A 20,568-nucleotide genomic window follows, 5' to 3' on the forward strand; every position below is an offset into this window, starting at 1 on the left:
TCGGTAAAGAAAATAAACGGTTTCCTCCTTCCTATTGGAACAATGTGGTGTGTGATGGTGTGTAGACTTTAACAATGGGCTCTAATTAAGGTCTGTGCATTTGATTGCTGCAGTTTAATCAAAACATGACAAATGTTAATCTGTTGGTACAAAGTTGTTGATGCGTTATTTTTTCATGTTCTATGAAATCACACAATCCTCTACCTAACAGAACTGTCTGTTGGACCAACATTATGGTCTCCGACATGCAGACAAGACTAAGACAGGTTTTTCTGTCATAATGACAACGACCCTAAACACACAACAATAGCAGCAGCCCTTCAGGTTAAGGGGTCATGTTTAAACTTATTGTAACCATGTAGTAAAATCACAGATCTCAGTCTGACCATGAAACTGTTGTAAGAGTGAAACATTGCTCTACACTAGCGGAATATGTCTAGATAAAGGAGTTGAAACAGGTTTACGTTGAGATGAAGCCTGAGTCTGAGATTCTGATGGCATGATAGGTTTGTGCACAAGTACTTATTTTTGCTTTGTAATGTTACCATTCAAAACCTCACAAGCTGGTGTTAAAGAAGTGATTGAAAGTGTCAGTGCATGAAGCCTGCAGTAGGCTGCTTATATGGCGTCACATTCCTGACAAAAATCCGAGGAGCGTATTAAGCAATCACAACAGCGCATCTATTAATCGAGAGAGCGCATAGCTCTGATCGCGGGCGTGCACCTTTATTCGGTAGCCTTTGAACGCAGCACGGCGAGCAGTAAAACACGCCCCCTGGACCCATCTGTTCGCTCTCGCAGAAAAATTACGCTCTCTCGCTCTGTTTAGTTGGCGTATTTGTCAGTTGGGGGCTGAAACTCTTCTGATTGATCTAATTGGCTGGATTTTCACCTCATATCCGGTTGCAGCCAGCACAAGACATTGGCTTATAGGAGAAGAATAAGAGCAGGGAACGTGACGTGGATTCAAAGCATTGAAGAAAACGAGGACTAAATAAGAAGCTAAAGAAAGTTGGTTTTGATTGCAACACTTTTTTTACCAGTGACATTTATCCAAAAAGAAATCAAGATTCTTACAGATGTTAAGAGTGGTGTGAGAGTCACTTCCTCTGACATCTCACAAAATGAACTCTTCAGTGCTGTCCTCAACTGTATCAAACAACAATGTCAATAAAACGGCTATTATAATCAGCATCCAGAGTTTAGAGAAAACGTCCTCTCATAGACATACTGTTAGTGTTGAGATTTTGACATCTACAATTAGAAATTGTCTCAGGCTAATTAATTGAACATATCCACACCTAACCGATTGCTAATAAATCAATAATCATTCAAGAATTTTTACTGTCATTATGAGACCATAATAAAATTTTGTTGAGACATCCGGCTCAGAATGCAACATAGGATACAGTCAGAAATTTAAAACACTTATAAAACACATAGAAAACACAGAAAAAAAAAGAAAAATAAGCATCCTTAGAGGACACCCTTGAAAAATATAAATACAATAAATGTCACCGGTAAAAAAAAGTGTTACAATCAACAACCAACTTTTCCTTTCCTTACCTTCTTATTTATTCATCGTTTTCTTCAACACTTTGAATCCACATTACGTTCCCTGCTCTTCTTTTCCTTTAAGGCAATGTTTTGTTTTTGTTTTTTTCAACTTTATTAAAGTATATAATGCAAAACAGTACAACAGTACATTATACATACTAACAGCTGCCAGGGGGTTACAGATGGAGACAATGTTTTATAGTCATTTATTACACAAATATATTGAAAATGGTACATAAGGTGCAAGTTTTAATCGCTTTAATATTGGAGGAATTTATGATAGTTTCAATGTATTGTTTGAACTCATTTTCAAAAATGAAAACAAGTGGTTTTTGGTTGGTATAACGACATTAATATGCCATTTAGCTAAGTATATAATAAGGTTGATAATATAGAATTGGGTTTTTTTTTTGGCTATTGAAAAGTCATTGAATCCAAACAATACATGTTCAAAGCAAAAAGAAAGACTTGGCTCAATATTTGTAGAAATCAAAATACAAATTATTTTCCAAAATTGAGCAGAGATGGGGCAATACCAGAACAACTGATATACGTCTTCTGGGTTTTTTTCACAGAATGAGCAAACAATATCTATATTTTTGTTAAAGCGCTGTAAAAAAGAAAGTTTGGATGGGTAAATTCTGTGAATAATTTTGAACAAAACATCTTTTACTTTGTTACTTATCATAAATTTGGATGGCAAAGTCCAAATCCTTTTCCAGTTAAGGTTATTTATTGAAGCGTTCCAGTAAGAAATCACATAAGGAATCAATGCAACATCTTTCTGAAATAAGGAACGTATACGACGGTTGCAATGACGGAACGAGGAAAAACAAAGTTGACCAATTTCGAGATTAGTTGGATCAAAAGGCAAGAGTGAGATTCTGTCCTGCAGTACTTTCAAGTAAAATGACTACTCCAGTAGGGATTGCATTTATTATAATATTGAATTCTTTAAACGGTATAATGATACCATATTTCGTGACAAAATCTTGATATGTCATTAATGAACCATTAGAGTTGAGCAATTGATGAACTAAAAGTATATTGTGAGTAAACCAATTAGGGTAGAATAAGGATTTGTTTTATATAAGATGTCTTTATTGTTCCATAAATAGTATCTATGGATGGAGAAATTATGCTTGTAGATCAGTGACCAAGAAAGAAGCATCTGCTTATGGAAACCAGATAATTTTGTGGGGATTTTTTCAACATTATAGTTGCAAAATAAGAGGAAGCTAAGTCCTCCTAATTTAGAGAAAATAAGGTTTGGTATGAAATTCCAAATTGAATATGGGTTGTTTTTTAAGCCAATGTCTTGTGCCGGCTGCAACCGGATATGAGATGAAAATCCGGCCAATCAGAAGAGTTTCTGCCCCCAACTGACAAATACGCCCACTAAACAGAGCAAGAGAGCGTAATTTTTCTGCGAGAGCGAAGAGATGGGTGCAGGGGGCGTGTTTTATTACTCGCTGTGCTGCGTTCAAAGGCTACCGAATAAAGGTGCACGCCCGCGATCAGAGCTATGCGCTCTCTCGATTAATAGATGCGCTGTTGTGATTGCTTAATACGCTCCTCGGATTTTTGTCAGGAATGTGACGCCATATAAGCAGCCTACTGCAGGCACTGTAAAGCTTTTATTTTAAAGCAAGCACAAGTGATTACTCTCTCAGCCTGAATTAGGCTCAAACACGTCTTAGAAAAAAGTTTAATTAGCCTCTTCCAAGTCTGTGCTTCCACTGGCTTCAGCTTTAAACAACCAAGTGATGCTGGAACTAGCTAACATTTCCCTCGGTAACATGGTCCACAAGAAGTGTGTTCTCAGTGCGACGTGTTTAGTTTGGTGTTTTCACTGATTGGAAAAATATCACATTTTTGGGTTTCCGACCAGCCAGTCATCTAGGCTGAAAATCATCCCTTTCTGGTTGCCAGACAATTTTCTATCAGATCTCTGGTAAAAATGACTAAGGAAACCCTCAGTTAGAATCAAATCTTCACTTCAGTGCTATTCCCATCATAAGGAAGGATAGTTCAGTGGGTCAGGGAAGAGAAACGACTCCCTTTATTAAGATGAAATCTCTAACAGCACCAAGTTCAAGATGGGCAGCCATTTGCATCGACCCCATCTGTGCATGTAAACTATGCCACATGTGTGCAGTTGCACCCTCCAGCAGTAGCCCGTGCTTCCGAGTGCCAGCTGTGTGACATTGAGACAAGGATGAAAAGCACATCAGTACATAACAACAAAAAAACCCAACTAGATGGTAGGCGGTTGACAAGTGTTTTAGGAGGGAAGAAAAAGACAAAATAGAGGCAAGAAGTGCTGATTGTATCACGGGGAGAGAAGGTGGGAGCAGAATATAAGCAGGAGATGAATGATTGAAAAACTAAGTGATGGATGAGATGGAAGCAGCAGTGAAATGATGATAGTCTGATGGATGAGATGACAGGGAAACAGAGATAAAGGGAGACAGATGATTAGCTGAGTGGATGCAGTGAGACTTTGCTTCTGGGACGTTGTCTTTTTGTCTTTTACAGTTGTGAAGATTATGACAGTAATAATGTTGTTTCTATCTTCATTTTTGATTGATAGCCACACGGACACACATTAACTCGCAGTTTCGGGAGATGGAGCTGAACTTTCATTGTTTAGACATTATCAGAATGATTTCTTGGCTGTTTTCCATCTGAATCCTAAAGTGAAGATCCGAGAAAAAAACAGCGTTTTTCTACTCTCTTTATAACATTGTTGCACCATTGCCACAGGCCTATAAAACACACCCTGAAAGCGTTTTCATATTAAAATAATACGTTTTTTTACCCTTTCGCATGCGGTTCTCCTCCTGTGTGGAGGTTTCTTCCAGCTGAAAAAGTGCTGGCTCTTTAATTGGCTAGAAGCACTCGAGGCTCCATCCCCGTTCCACTCATTTAAATGTGAGATAACTGGATGACTCATCCGAAGTTTACTTTCTTCACATCACATCTCTGCTGGCTTCTTCTTAGAGATGAAACTCTCCTCAACTTTCCAGTTATCCCAGTAACTTCAAGTTTTATTTGCAGCACTTAAACAGAAGGCAGAAGGTCCCAGATATTGAATCTAATCTTCTCACAAAATATATTTCTGCGTGTTGTCTTTGCTCAGAGGCTCAGTATGTTCTAGTTGTTCCACGCACCACACTGAAGACCAAGGGGGAGGAGCCTCTCGGTCAAGGCTGTGAAACTGTCTACCTCTGCAGCTACAGGCGCTTTTAAAACCCAGTTAAAAACTTTAAACAGGCTCCCTGTTGAATGCGTTCTATGTGTGTTATTTAAAATTTTTATTAGTTATTGTTCTGGTTTTCTGTAGACCGCTTTGCAACAGTTTTGTCTGAAAGGTGCCTAACAAAGAAGCTTTACTGACTTACTGTGTTTTACAATATTTACAAATTAGATAAGGCTACCAAAGTTCTTCAAGCAAAGATTGTGGTTCTAATACTTAGAATTTAATAAAGGATATTCTAATCCCCATTTGACAAATACAAGAGTTATAGATGTTAAAATAGAGCTGATCTAAGTTTTTCCTCATGTAAAAAAAAGCAAAATTATGTTAAACCACACTCCAAAAATTGGAAGCCAGTTTCAGAAATGTGTTGTTTCATTAGGCTTCTATTTCGGCAATTCATGGTGGATATTTTTCTCTTAAATAAAAACTGTAGAAAATCCAGAATTTGGAGTCTGGAAATGTTTGGAATTTTCAATGGAAAAAATGCAGGAACCCTGACTAATAACATTGTTATCAATTATGGTATCCACTGATAAATGAATCCAGGACATGCACATTTTTCACAGTAAATATGTTGATTTAACAGTGTCTATTGTTTCCATTTACCTGCTTTACAGCAACATATCCATGCATATCGAAACAGGATACAAAGATTTGTCAAATAAGTAAAATACCTAATTCAAAAAGTGTACTAATTGTTTTATATGAGACGAGTATATGGTTATCATCCTCATGTTTGGTTACTGTAAAATAACAAAAAATGTCAGCTTTCCAGCATTTACCAATAAAAGCAACAGTTGAAAACTACAGTTTCTTTAGTGTAGTAGATTATGTTTGGTTTGTTGTTCAGTATCAGGAAGGCCAGTCCAGAATCTTTGATCCATACAGAGAGGAGTTAGTTAATTAGGGTTTAACTTTGGCACTTCATACCAGGAGTACAATACAGCTGACACAGTCATTGTGGAGAGTCAAAAGCCTGCATACAACAACAATCATACTCTCCCATAGGCAATCAACATACAAAGGTTTCTGCTGCGGAGATACATCAATTCATTCTGAATAAAAAAAGAAAAAAACAAACTCATCTTTTTATCATTACACATCAAAACAAAACACATGACTTCAAAAATACTGGATAAAAAGTGTCATTTCACTAAATATAAATCAGATTGGACACCAACATTAGAAAAATAAAATAAATGCTGTGCATCTGCGTATATGACTGACACATCAGTAGCATCTCAGAGGTTTAAAATGCTTGAAATACTCGGTTATCTTCACATTATTAGCCACTTTGTTAGCTACGTTGTGAGAGGGGTCCCTCCTGCACAACCAAGTTCACTTGAAATCCCATATTATATGCCCTGAAGTATGATGTCTACAAGGCTGCTGGGTATGCGGCAGGACATATTTAGTCATTCATTAACCTACCCAATGTGCTGTAAGGCTAAGCAGTGACATCAGCCAAACATCTAAACTCTTGAAAAGCCAACGGCAGTCAGATCAAATAACACAGAACTCTTTAGAAATGCCCAACTTACTAAATTTAGTGACAACTGGACTGCTTTGTTTTCTGTTTATGTAAAGGGTCCCTAACTGCAGCCTGGTTAGTAGCTCCAGTTGGTACGTCCCGTTACCACATTCATTGGCAATTCTTTTTTAAAACCATAGACAACACAGTCACACTAAGAAGTGGAGTGTAGTCATTGAATTGATAATTCAAAAATCACTTCTTTACGACCCTGAGCTGGTACCTTGGAATCCCAGGACTGCTGGTTATTTTGGATGAAGGTACAACCCCAATCAAACCCAAAGGAGTGAATATTTGCAAACAAACAACAAGGTTTATCACATAGACATTAAATATCTTGTCTTTGTAGTGTATTCAATTGCAAATAGGTTGAACAGGATTTGTAATTCATTGTATTCTGTTTTTAGTTACATTTTACACAACGTCCTGACTTCATTGGAATTTGGGTTGTAAATAATGCCCCTTTTCCACTGGCTCCACTCAGCACGTTTGGGAGTGTTTCCTACTTTTTTGCCCCTTCCTCCTCCAGATACTGAGGGCTGAGTAGGGACTGAGTAGGGACTACATGTCCCTACTCAGTCCCTACTCAGAACTGCTGTTCACTGATTGGCCGTGGGATCAACAGAAAAGAGAAGGTTTACACTGAGGTAGTGCTGGGAAAAGTTAATAAAACTCAAAAGCTACTACAACAATATTCAGGACCACAGTGGCTGGAGCAGGTCATATCTGAATAGAATTTTACTATCTACAAATTATAAACCATGTCTGAAGGCTGAAAGAAAAGAAAAAGGACACATCAGCTTTCTGAATGACACGCAGGCGGGGCGCTGTATTTAATAACATCCTAAACCAGCTGATCACACAAAAATCAGACGCACAAACATTTCCCTCAAAACACACAAAACTATACCACCATAAAACAGCATGTTACTTCAGAAATGTATTGCGTGTCTGCAGATGGTGGAAACAGGCAGAGAGCAGCTGCATGCAATCAGACTGCCTGCATCAGGTCAAACAGGAAGAAGACCTCGCTGAATCCACGCAGCAACAATATCCAACATCTAACCTAGAACTAACTTCACCGTGGTCAGAAGTCCACATTGTTGTGCTTTAAAGTCCTTATCCTTATTATTCTCATGGCTGAGACAAAAACGTCTTCATAAAGCCCAAAATAATAATTTATTCAGGCAAACTTTGGAGCTTCACACACAGCGCACTACACTGATGGCTGGAGGTGGGGCTTCAGCAGACATAGCTCCAGCTGTCAGTGGGTCAGTGGAAACACAACAGGTTCCTTGCCAAGTGGACCGAGTCGGAGTGGAGTGGAGCCATGCGGCCAAAATTCAGCAAAATACAGTAAAGGGGCAAAAGAGGATAATGAGCGGGGCACCATTGTGGGACAATACGTGGCATTTCTGTTCTTCTATTCTACTCTGCTGGATTAAAAGTAAGGCCTCAATCCACTGTAGTTTTGTAAGAAATGCATCCTCAGACCCTTTGGTGAGACGTTTATCGTTTAGTAGTGTAAATAGAACCTATCATGCATTGAAATAAAAAGGGTAAAGTGGAATGGACTTTGCAACTGGAACGTAAATTTAAATGGTTGAAGTAAATGTCAGTTATTCTTACTTTAAATAATATCACTCAACCTTGTAAGTAAAATGAAAATATTGCAACAGGTATGGAAACCAGTGTAGTATTTCTAGCTTCTCTGTGGTAGGTTTTGTGTTACTTTGCAGTCCCACATATTTCTAACGATAACATTCTGAAAGTTGATGTGTGGAATTAATTTTGATAAATGACTTGATTTTGCACTTAAAAGAAGGTGATTATCTATCATTTGTTGCTGAAGTAGATTCATTCGGAAATCATTCCGGTTTTTTTTCTGAATTGCTTACATGTGCTTCACAAAGTTGAAGGTAATCAACCTTTCAAATGCTTTACAAATGAATCAATTACCATGGCAAGCAAGTTTCACTCTTGCAGTATGCAACTAATTATATATTATACAAATATCCCAGAAGATGGATTGCACTAGTTATACACCGGTGTAGATTCTGGGTCCTTCTGGACGTGTTGAGGGCTTACACAGTAAGCAACTGCATGTTAGGATGAGAGGTGAAACTGCTTCCATAAACCGTTTAACCTATTTATTATTTATAAGTATTTAGGAATACGCTGGTTGGGATAAAAGCATCTTCTCCTCACATATTTCTTCCTGCCTGTAGGTACGTAAATACCTTCTGATGCTGGATGTCAGGAAGGACCACATCAAGTTCTGGAGACCTCAGATCCTCCTGATGGTTTCCAACCCTCGCAGCAGTGTGGGCCTCGTCACGTTTATCAATGATATCAAGAAAAGCGGCCTCTACGTGCTGGGACATGTCCAGCTAGGAGACCTCAGTAAGAACACCTCTGCTACTACTTCCTGCTCTGGGAAATCTGCTTTACCTTCACTGACCTTTACCCAGATAAAACATGACATTCTGAGAGGGAACATAATAAAGACTGCTCAAGCTTTGTGTGGCATGTGCAGTTTCACACCTCTCAGTGCACTGTTGAATAGACCACTAGATGTTTCTTTACGACATTGGCTGATTCTCTACAGTCTTAATGTTGGAGCTCTATATACTGGAGAGTCTCAAGAGAATCTCCCTTCTTTCATGTGAAGCCAGTGTTCTGAATAATTTGAAGTAGCAGGGTCATTGTTGGACCTTCTCTTTGTCTTTGGAGAACATTGTAAGGGGTTTGTGAGTAGAGCAGAGGGGAGGAAGGAAGCAACTCTGAATGAAATCTTCACCATCGGAATTCTCTTAAGTGTTGGACAGTGAAAAAATATGTTCATTAGTCACTGAAGAGCCCTTCTCCAGTTCTGATGAGCCACTTGGTCTTTATACAAAGAATCCATTCATTTCAACAATAACAGGAAAGAAGAATTTCTTGCTTTCTCATTACACTCCAGGATAATTTCATACTGTTTATTCTCAGTCTTCTCTAGCAACCATTTGCTGTAAACCTGAGAAGAGTACTTAACTATAATTTGGAACAATCACATTAGGAGCCCCACAGGCTCTGAGTTTTTTCCTAATATCTTTGCTTGTTTTTTGGGTGTGATGGATTACCTACCTCCCTGTTGTGTCTATCTGCATCTTTGCTTTGCCCAGCATTCTGTCTACTCTGTCATCTGGAGTTTGATCTCTGTCTCTCTTCTTTCCCTCCCCCACACGTTTCAGCATCTTGTCTCACATCTTTGTCTCCCTCTGCTTCATATTTCATGTCAGCCACGGGGTTTTTCCAGGTACCTTCGGGTTTATTTGGTGATTCACACTAGAAATCTTTACTTTATTCAAATCTGAAAATATGTTTTACCAATCTTTTTTGTTCCTCCTGATTAAAATTTCACAATCGTATTAAACACATTTGTACGGGTATAAAACTACCTGGCCTCCCCTCTGTAAAAAATATAGAGCTGCACAGTAATCAATATATGCAAATGGAAGGAAATTGCTGATGTTAAATAGAAATGAGCATTACTCTGCTCAAAGCAAGGTGCAAAAAGCCTTTCTTGTTTAAAAACATGTGTAACTCCAAAGTGAAAGAACACTTGTACAGGTCATGTATCGAGCCCTCGATGCTTTCTGTGATTTGATTACAGTTGTACCTGCAGGCAGCATGACTCTTCACAGCCTATACTCTTCTGATTGGCGGTGGTGGAGGTGAAAAGGAAAGAGGTGCTTGCAGGGCTGTTTTTAACCTCTTAGAACTTTAGCAAATCTTCATATTTTGAACTATTTTCATGTTCTGTGAAAATATATGGACAAATAGCAATGCTAGGAACATTAAGATGTTGCAAGTTTATATTCACAGTCACTTTGCTTAAGTATTCACACCTCTTTAATTATTCAGCCTATTATTTAACCTTATTTAATTTATACAACTTCAGACCTATGCAGTAATTACAGCTGCCAGTCTTTTAGGGGATGTCTCTACCAACTGTGGACATCTGGAGCCTGAACGTTTTTCATTCATCTTTGCAAAATAGCTCAAAGTTTGATATTTTTTGTCACTCATTTCCGAAAGTAAAAATCATATACAGGTCCTTCTCAAAATATTAGCATATTGTGATAAAGTTCATTATTTTCCATAATGTCATGATGAAAATTTAACATTCATATATTTTAGATTCATTGCACACTAACTGAAATATTTCAGGTCTTTTATTGTCTTAATACGGATGATTTTGGCATACAGCTCATGAAAACCCAAAATTCCTATCTCACAAAATTAGCATATCATTAAAAGGGTCTCTAAACGAGCTATGAACCTAATCATCTGAATCAACGAGTTAACTCTAAACACCTGCAAAAGATTCCTGAGACCTTTAAAACTCCCAGCCTGGTTCATCACTCCAAACCCCAATCATGGGTAAGACTGCCGACCTGACTGCTGTCCAGAAGGCCACTATTGACACCCTCAAGCAAGAGGGTAAGACACAGAAAGACATTTCTGAAGGAATAGGCTGTTCCCAGAGTACTGTATCAAGGCACCTCAGTGGGAAGTCTGTGGGAAGGAAAAGGTGTGGCAGAAAACGCTGCACAACGAGAAGAGGTGACCGGACCCTGAGGAAGATTGTGGAGAAGGGCCGATTCCAGACCTTGGGGGACCTGCGGAAGCAGTGGACTGAGTCTGGAGTAGAAACATCCAGAGCCACCGTGTGCAGGAAATGGTCTAAAGGTGCCGCATTCCCCAGGTCAAGCCACTTTTGAACCAGAAACAGCGGCAGAAGCGCCTGACCTGGGCTACAGAGAAGCAGCACTGGACTGTTGCTCAGTGGTCCAAAGTACTTTTTTCGGATGAAAGCAAATTCTGCATGTCATTCGGAAATCAAGGTGCCAGAGTCTGGAGGAAGACTGGGGAGAAGGAAATGCCAAAATGCCAGAAGTCCAGTGTCAAGTACCCACAGTCAGTGATGGTCTGGGATGCCGTGTCAGCTGCTGGTGTTGGTCCACTGTGTTTTATCAAGGGCAGTGTCAATGCAGCTAGCTATCTGGAGATTTTGGAGCACTTCATGCTTCCATCTGCTGAAAAGCTTTATGGAGATGAAGATTTCATTTTTCAGCACCTGGCACCTGCTCACAGTGCCAAAACCACTGGTAAATGGTTTACTGACCATGGTATCACTGTGCTCAATTGACCTGCCAACTCTCCTGACCTGAACCCCATAGAGAATCTGTGGGATATTGTGAAGAGAACGTTGAGAGACTCAAGACCCAACACTCTGGATGAGCTAAAGGCCGCTATCGAAGCATCCTGGGCCTCCATAAGACCTCAGCAGTGCCACAGGCTGATTGCCTCCATGCCACGCCACATTGAAGCAGTCATTTCTGCAAAAGGATTCCCGACCAAGTATTGAGTGCATAACTGTACATGATTATTTGAAGGTTGACGTTTTTTGTATTAAAAACACTTTTCTTTTATTGGTCGGATGAAATATGCTAATTTTGTGAGATAGGAATTTTGGGTTTTCATGAGCTGTATGCCAAAATCATCCGTATTAAGACAATAAAAGACCTGAAATATTTCAGTTAGTGTGCAATGAATCTAAAATATATGAATGTTAAATTTTCATCATGACATTATGGAAAATAATGAACTTTATCACAATATGTTAATATTTTGAGAAGGACCTGTATGCTATAGATTCATCACACATAGAGTGAAATGTTTCAAGCCTTTATTTCTTGTCATTTTGATGATAGTAGCTGTTGAAAAAAAAAATTCTGTGTCTCAAACAATTTTAATATTACATAAAATCAATAAAAAAGTATATGTTCAACACAATTGTCAGGCTTCTGAAAAGTCTGCTCATTTCTGTGCACTTAGTACATTGTTGCGGCTCCTTTTGTATGAGTTACTGCATCAGTGCGGCGTGGCATTGAGCAGATCAGTCTGTGGTTCTGCTAAGGTGTAATGGAAGCCCAGGTTGCGGCCCTCAGGTGTCAGTGTGTAGTGGCTCTTAATGAGCTGACTCCAGCATCAGTCCATTCCTTCTGAAGCTCCCCCAAATCGCTGAATGGATTTTGTGCAACAATCCTCTCAAGGCTGTTATTCTCCCTGTTACTGGTGCACCTTTTCCTACCACACTTTTACCTTCCACTCAACTTTCTGTGAATATGCTTGGATACAGTACTCTGAACAACCAGCCTATTTAGCAATGACCTTTTTGTAGCAATTCCAGGAGCATTAAGATGTTATGAAGTCATTGACACCCTTCCTTGTGCAGGATGTCAAGACTGTCCTCTGGACATCTGTCCAGTCAGCAGTCTTCCACATCATTGTGTAGCCTACTGACCTAGACTGAGAGACCATTTAGAGACCCAGGACACATTTACAGCTGTTTTCCTTGGCCCATCTAGCACAAGTATTGGGCCAAGGGAATGCCATGATATGGCAGCCCAAACCATCACTGATCCACCCCCATGCATCACTCTGGGCATGCAACAGTCTTGGTGGTACGCTTCTTTGGGGCTTCTCCACACCGTAACTCTCCCAGATGTAGGGAAAACAATAAAGGTGGACTCATCAGAGAACAATACATGTTTCACATTGTCCACAGCCCAAGATTTGCGCTCCTTGCACCATTGAGGTAATTAGTTTATTAGGATGTGACCAATATTTAACTTTTTCAACATATTCAGATATTTTGAGACACTGAATTTTGGGTTTTCATTCTTTGTAAGCCATAATCATCAAAATACAAATAAAGGCTTGATATATTTCACTATATGTGTAATGAATCTATATATTAAATTAGTTTCTAAAATGAGTGACACAAAATATTTTTCAAGCTTTTTTATGGTCCTAAGGTCTGGACTTTGACTGGGCCATTCTAACAAACGAATAAGCTTTCATCTAAATTGTTCCATTGTAGCCCTGGTTGTATTTTTCAAACTAAACTTTAGGCAAAACTGTGGAGCTCTTAACACAGGGCAGTAAACAGCCCCGTTAATAGGAATTTAAAACCAGACAACCCCCTCATAGTGAACCCTGGAATACTTCCTAAAACTGGCCTGTTAGAGACTCTTTAAAAAATAAAATCAAAGCCTTTATGTTAGTCATTTACTACCAGCTCATTTGTCAGGAAAGAATAGTGTATGTAATAAGGTTTGGCTTAAAATCAGGGATTTGGGTTCCCTAAAACCCATCAATCATAATGTATGAATCTAGGTGAACCCTGTGTTTTAAGCTGTTGAAGCTTGGTAACCTATAGGTGTTATGTTCACATAAGATGTTTTATAATTCCCAAAAGTCTCAAATTTAACTAATTATGCTCTTTGAAGGTCTATTAAATTTAAGTTACAGAGACTTGCAGAGGGAGATCTTTTAGTTATCAGACTCCTCCTCCTAAACCTTTACTGATACTAACTGTATGTGCTCTCTTTCATACTCTAGACTTGCAAACTGGCTCAGAGTTCATCTGCTTAGCTGTTTTTCTCTCCTAGATGAAACTACTGAAGAAGCTACTGCTGCCTTTAACGTTTTTACTTTCCTTTCCCATAGAAAGTACTCTTGGATCAGTGCTTCTGTGTTATTTTGTCTCTGCTCTGTCCTCTCAAAGCCCCAGTAGGTTGTGACAGATGGCCACTCACTCTGAGCCTGGCTCTGGTTCTGCTGGAGGTTTCTTCCTGTTAAAAGGGAGTTTTCCTCTCCACTGTAACTATATGCATGCTCAGTATGAGGGATTGAATCATAATGTGAAAATATTTGGTCATTTAACTCAGTCAAAATAAAAGCATTTAATCCTAACGTAGCTGAACACATTAAAAGGTCCTTCAGATCAACACATTGCATCTCATTGCTGCATCCAGTCTTATAGTCCAGTTTACATGTAGACAGAAAAAAGTTTTGCTCAATAATCCAGGAAAATATCTCCTGGTTCCAGTAAGACGTAGTAGAAAGTTCAAAGGTAAGCCTCCTTCTTCTCTTTTATATCTTCTGTACTGATTCTAAACATAAAGTTCTGGGTTTAAAGATGCAGGATAATTAAGAAATAAATCATAGCAATTAATCACAGGTGGACTATTGATTAGTTAACTATTTTATTTTTCTGAATTACACATTATATAAACAAAATTAAACAAGGATACAGTTTTACTGAAGGTGAGACATACATACCATATGTATACAGTTATTAATAACTGTAATATTACTACTGATAAGGTCCAGGATGAGGCTCCATGCTATATTTTAAAAACCACAACTAAACACCCTTTCCTCTCAAAGTGTTTAATAGTAAGAACTGCACTAATGTCTCACATGTAGAACAAAAGACTGGGTTGTAAAATGTTTCTTTTATTATTTTTGGCTGGACAAAGTTCTCCAGAAGTGGAATGAAGGGCTGAAAAGATGGCGATAAAAGAACAGTTTCATAAGAGGAACTATTCTAATAAATGTTTTGAAAGCTCTTAGCATAATAAAATAAATGTGTTTTAGGATTTTACCATTTGACCAAGATTTAGGAAAACTTTATACCACTTTCCTTTTTTGAAATATAAGACAATGGAGCCTCAGGAGTGGAACACTTTGATGAGAATGTAACGTTTATCACATTCTGGCCCAAAGTAAACATCTGAGTTGAAGACAAACATTTGTCAGCAAAAATTCAGATTAAGTTCTGTCATTATATTCAAAATAGCTCTGACCCACATACAGAGAACACTCAGGAAAAGTAAATAAAGACTATTTTATTGAAAAAACATTAACAAGAATGAAAACTGAGGAGAATCTCACTGTAGTGAGAGAAGTGAAGAGAATGGATGAGTACAGATAACAAAACTAAGAATAAATGACTAACAAGATGCAGAGATCGGCTTACTGGATAATGGTGGTCAAGTCGCCAGGGGCAATGAGATTCAGAATCCAGGTCTTAGGCAGGAATATCCGTAGAGAGTTCACTTGGTGCTGTTCAGTGTGAGCTTGGAGCAAAGATATTAGTTTGATGTGCGGTGGCTTACGTTGGAGGGTGGACAGGGTACGTTTGTGGCTTAGCTCAGGAAACGTAGAGAACAGGAAAGCTGCCAGCTTGATGCAACTCAAAGCATAGACAGGCTTGATCATCCAGAATAGCTTCCAAAAAACAAAGTCAGAAACTCAATGACATAGAGCCAAAGCATATGCTTTCAAAATCTGCAGAAGAGCAAAAACAAAGTTAATCAAAGAACGAAGCATAGACTTAGAGTGTGGCTCGAGTTTGTACCACTGTGACAAAACACTCTCGCATTGAAGTTTTGGCAGCCTCCTGCTTAAGTACTCCTCATGGTAATCAGTGGCACAAGTCGCACCTGTCACCCAGCACACCTGAGAGCTTCAGCACCACCTGAGAATGAGCACATGTAGCAAAAAACACAAACCCAGATCCTGACAAGTTCTTTTCGAAATACCTCAAAATGTGTCATTATTTGCTTCAACAAAATGGTTTTTCATCAGGGCTAAACTCTGTTTCTCCTTGTCCTTCATTCAGCGTCTAACAAAAATAAAAAGGAAAATTATTGCAAACCTTTTTTGTTTGATTCACAATAATTTACATTCGGTCTAAAACCAGCCAAGACAGAGAACTGGTACAATATGTCCTATATTATTTAGATTTTAAATGACCTATAAATTGTCTTATTGAAATCTAAATATTTTTTTTGAGTCCCCTGATTGCTGCAAAGTCAACGCCAGTGACTGTCCACTGTCTCTACATGTTCATCCGGGAGGAGGGAATGCTGCAAGTCACTGACTGGATGCAATCTGCTGGGTTTCCTTAGATAGAAACCTTTTTAACCAATCTGAATAATAAATTGAATCCGACTGCACTGCATTAAATTGAATTGATTCTCACAGCTCTGTTCTTTTTTTTTCTTCTCTCATTCAGGCACTTTACCATCTGACCCCTTGCAGGCTCAGTATGACTCCTGGCTGGCCCTAGTGGACCATCTAAACATCAAAGCCTTTGTCAACCTGACATTGGCAGATTCTGTACGTCATGGTGTCCAGCACCTCCTCTTCATCTCAGGACTTGGTCAGTACTGCTGCCAACAACCCAGTGTGTGACAGCAGCTCCACATGATGTTTGTGTTTTGTGTGAATTTAAAGTTGCTGACTGAGTTGGTTTTATAGTCTGTGATGATGAATAATTCTGATTCTTTTTTGTGGTCTGTTTGATTGTTTTGTTTTTCCTTCTTGCTCCTGTTCTTCTAGGCGGGATGAGACCCAACACCTTGGTCCTTGGTTTCTATGATGACTGCCTTCCCAAAGATAAGCTGATTGAATCCTCCCTGTCTGCCACCGAGTCCACAGATCCCTTGAATCCTTCTCGGGATTTCGAGCAACCTGCTCTGTACCGCTTTGCCTACCTGCGGGGCTCCAGTGACAGGCGTGATTATGGTGAATTTGGGGATGGGAAGGTTTTAGGCCCCCAGGAGTACATTTCTATTATTTCTGATGCCATGAAGATGCTCAAAAATGTGGTACTTGCTCGATATTTCAATGACTTTGATAGAGCTCAGGTCCTTTTGCCATCCTCCCTAGCAAAGAGGGTTGTGTATGTAGATGTTTGGCCAGTAAACCTCCTCCGTCCAGACAGCTGCAGCTACGTCGACACCTGCTCCTTGTTCCTGCTGCAGCTGGCATGTATCCTCAACATGGTAAAAGCCTGGCACAAGGCTACTCTGCGACTGTTCCTGTGTGTGGAGGAGGGGCGTAGCGTCAAGGGCTCACAGGCCAAACTCGGCCAGCTCCTTAAAGATTTGAGAATTAAAGCTGAGGTGCATCCGGTACCCTGGGACCAGGTCGTGGCCTTACACTGGCAGCGGCAAGGTGGATTAGGCAAAAATCAGGGGTCCCACTCTCCGGACTCCGCCACCGACGAGATGGAGGCCAGAGCTATCGAGGAGGAGAGCGAAGACGATTACGTCAACAGCTTCCCGAGCAATGCTACACGCGTCTCAGATGACTACCTGGCAGCTGTCAATAAGCTGATCCTGGATCAGGCCAGCCCACCTCCTGCCGTGCGTTTCCTGTACCTCCCCCGGCCCCCAGCTGACACCCGCCGCTACGCTACTTACTTACACCAGCTGGATCTGCTTACTCAGGATTTAGGACCCACTCTCCTCATCCATGGAGTCACTCCTGTCATCACCACTGATCTGTGAGCTCTCCTCTTCCTGACACATTCAGTGAAGTGTGCCTTACACTCTGTCAGTTAGCAAATTCTGCAGTCTACTCATTAAAGTTGTGGACCACAGCTCAGCGTTGACCTCTCCATTATCACTGCTAGCTCACTGACACCTCCTTCTCTGCCTTATACAACGTTCCTATTTTTTAATACTTTCCTTTTTATATGTCTTATAACTTCCAAATAACGTTGCACGCTCATCAAGCGCCAGAAGACACATAGAAAACCCTCACTGGAGCTTTAAGCTCAGCTTTTAGTTTGATTTTATTCCTCTAAATGACCATTCCATGTATCCTCAGGTCAGAAAGTGCCTTTTTTATTTGGGGAACAGAAGTAACAAAATATTAATGCTTACAGCAGTCATTTCCTTTTCGGAGTTTAGAACAAAGCTGCTTCTACAATATGCTCTCAGACTCTTATTCCCAGGAATCTCAGGACGACATTCCTTTTTATCCAAATACATTTTGTTCTCCCCTTTCAGCCAAACTGCACAGTGTGCTGATTTCCAAAAAAGACTTTGACATTTCCCAGCTTCATTAACTGCTCCAACTATAACAGAGATTTTCTCAATTTGTTTCTATTATCTCCTATAATCTCACCACTTCCAGTTTACTCTCAGTGGCCATAATGGTTGACCAGCCTCGTACTAAATTGCCCAGATGAATTTAAATATCTCCTCATCTCTGTGGCTAAACTCATTAGCTAAAGTGCTTGTAACATTAAAAACGTGTTTATGTAAATTCTGCTCAACTGTGTGGACAAACTGGGATTTATTGGAACATATGTTATGGCAATAGCATAGAACCTTATGCAGTCTAACTGTTCGCTTTTATCAGTGAACAACCTAGCAGTCTGTGACAAATACTTCCCTTGGTATGCACTCTGTAGCCTCTGCAACAAGAATCTCAAGGGTTTGAAGAACTAGCTTTTGAATGTCATATACCAGATGAACTGCACAAGGACCTCAGCATATCTGAGGACAAACATGTTGGTCTAAAGAAAACCTGGTGCTCTGATTTTACTACTAACTTGTTTGCATTTGGACTAATTTCAAATGTGTTTCCTTGTAATCTTTGTACATTCTCTGTTTTTCTTCCGATAGGTTTGTGTTTGGACACTACACTCCTGCTTAAACCACTCGCATTACATTTCTTCATGTCTTTGTCTGGCATTTGTTATCCATTTTACAGGAGAACAATAAATTTAGTTGGACACACTTTATTAAAGAAATGAATATTTGTGTTACTGTTGAATTATGTCCAAACTGTCCGAGATGTTGACTGTAATGACAAGAAAAATAAACGTCTTTGTCTTTTGTCAACTTTCACAGTTAATTCTTAACAGCGAAAACAACTTTAACAACAACTCAGAGTACGTGGATAGCTTTAGACCAGTTTATGCCACTCTGCACAGAGAGCTGGGAGTTTTTTGTGCCTTTGCTCACTTGTTTGTTCGAGGTAAACTAGAGGAATAAGCCCTGAGGATAGCTCAGCAGCTCAGACAGAGAGAGGTACAAGAGGGTGCCAGCCAGCCAAATTACCTTGTCCTACTGTCTACCCCACTGCCAAGCAGACAGAAATGGATTCCATCTCTGTTCTGAGGTGAACAACAAGATTGGAGAAATAAACCCAAATAACTACTGATATCTATAGGAGGAGAGAGCCTGACATTTATCAAGAAGGGTAAGACCCCAATCCCAAGAGAACCAGCTGAATAGATTTGTTCACAGAAAGAAACAGGCAAGCCTTTTAGCATTGCTTTAACTTTGTAGGAAACATCTGTGCAATACAGATCAAGCAAAGAATATTCATGGATATCAGGATAAAGATTATAACTAAATTCATTCTAACCCAATCAGACTAGAACTGTTTTATCCTAAAAATGGGCATGTTAAACTTTGTAATTGCTCATTAGAATAGTAAAACTAACCATAAAGAAGCACTACTGACTTTAAGGATAATATCATGTCAATATCATGACATTCGCCTTTTCATTGTTTCTGTCCATGAAGCAATGGCAACCCAAGAAATGCTTGAAAAAAACACCTCATTATTATCAAGTAGATCCTAGACAAGCCCCCAAAACTGTTTGTTAGCCATCTACTCTGGTTTTAAGGGGAGAATAAATAGAAATGGAACACAATTCTTCAAGCTCTAGATGTCCACAGAAGATGTGAACATAGGTCACAAATGTAATGTTTTTAGACTAAAGTCTTAGAACTCCATTCTGATTTTAAACACCAGGGCGTAATAATTATACTACTAATAATTATAATACAGTCCTTTGACTTTAACATACTTGAGGCAACAAAAGTACATTTAAAACCACTGCCTATAAACATTTCTTAAATCAACTCATTTTACCTTAATATCTGGCTATTTTACACTCAGTACCCTGAACCGCCAGATAACAACACAACATGCAATTATGCTGCAAAAGTAGAAGCATAGTGACGGTGCTGAGCACCAATCAGTGTAAAATTGTGCCAAAGGTCATGATTTTCTTACACAAATTATATGGTGAAGAAATGAATTGCAGTATGCAATTCATGGATCACAAATTTCTGTTGAAAGATCCAACTTCCTTTCACATTTACAGTTACACAATGGAAAACAACTCATAAAAAATAGCATTATGAATACATTTTAAAGCAACAGAACTTTTCAATTGCCTGGCTTAAAAGTATGTCATTTTGTAAGTTTAATTTCCAAATTTTTCTGCGAACTAAAATAATAAAGCTGTCATGTGTGCCCACATTTCTCTTTTAAAGGACAAACTTTAGAAAGCATCTACAGCTAATCCCAAAAGTATTCATACACCTGGCAGATTTAGGTTTAGAGTAATCTTATGTTAACAAATGTTTATTCTGACTGGAAGCAATATTAATAAAGTCCCTGCTGGAATGGAATCAATGGAGGGAGCTAAAGATTAGGGTGATGGCAAGGAGGCCCTCCGACCTCAGTGACTTAGAGCTCATCACCAACGATAAATCGTCAAAAG

At 39.2% G+C, this 20,568-nt stretch overlaps 1 protein-coding gene across 1 annotated transcript in view; it reads left to right on the plus strand.

Moving 5' to 3' along the window:
• zgc:153039 (uncharacterized protein LOC767698 homolog) overlaps positions 1 to 18,887 on the plus strand; it is a 94,735-nt gene extending 75,848 nt beyond the window's left edge. Inside the window, exons 11-13 of the mRNA XM_047391930.1 lie at positions 8,579 to 8,753; positions 16,267 to 16,413; positions 16,593 to 18,887. Of these exons, the coding sequence (XP_047247886.1) occupies positions 8,579 to 8,753; positions 16,267 to 16,413; positions 16,593 to 17,545 (1,275 nt within the window). The 3' untranslated portion in view covers positions 17,546 to 18,887. The remainder of the gene's footprint in view (positions 1 to 8,578; positions 8,754 to 16,266; positions 16,414 to 16,592) is intronic.
• The last annotated feature ends 1,681 nt before the right edge of the window (positions 18,888 to 20,568 follow it).

The sequence above is a fragment of the Girardinichthys multiradiatus genome, chromosome 18 (genome assembly GCF_021462225.1).
Source record: "Girardinichthys multiradiatus isolate DD_20200921_A chromosome 18, DD_fGirMul_XY1, whole genome shotgun sequence".
In the NCBI taxonomy this organism is placed as follows: Eukaryota; Metazoa; Chordata; class Actinopteri; order Cyprinodontiformes; family Goodeidae; genus Girardinichthys; species Girardinichthys multiradiatus.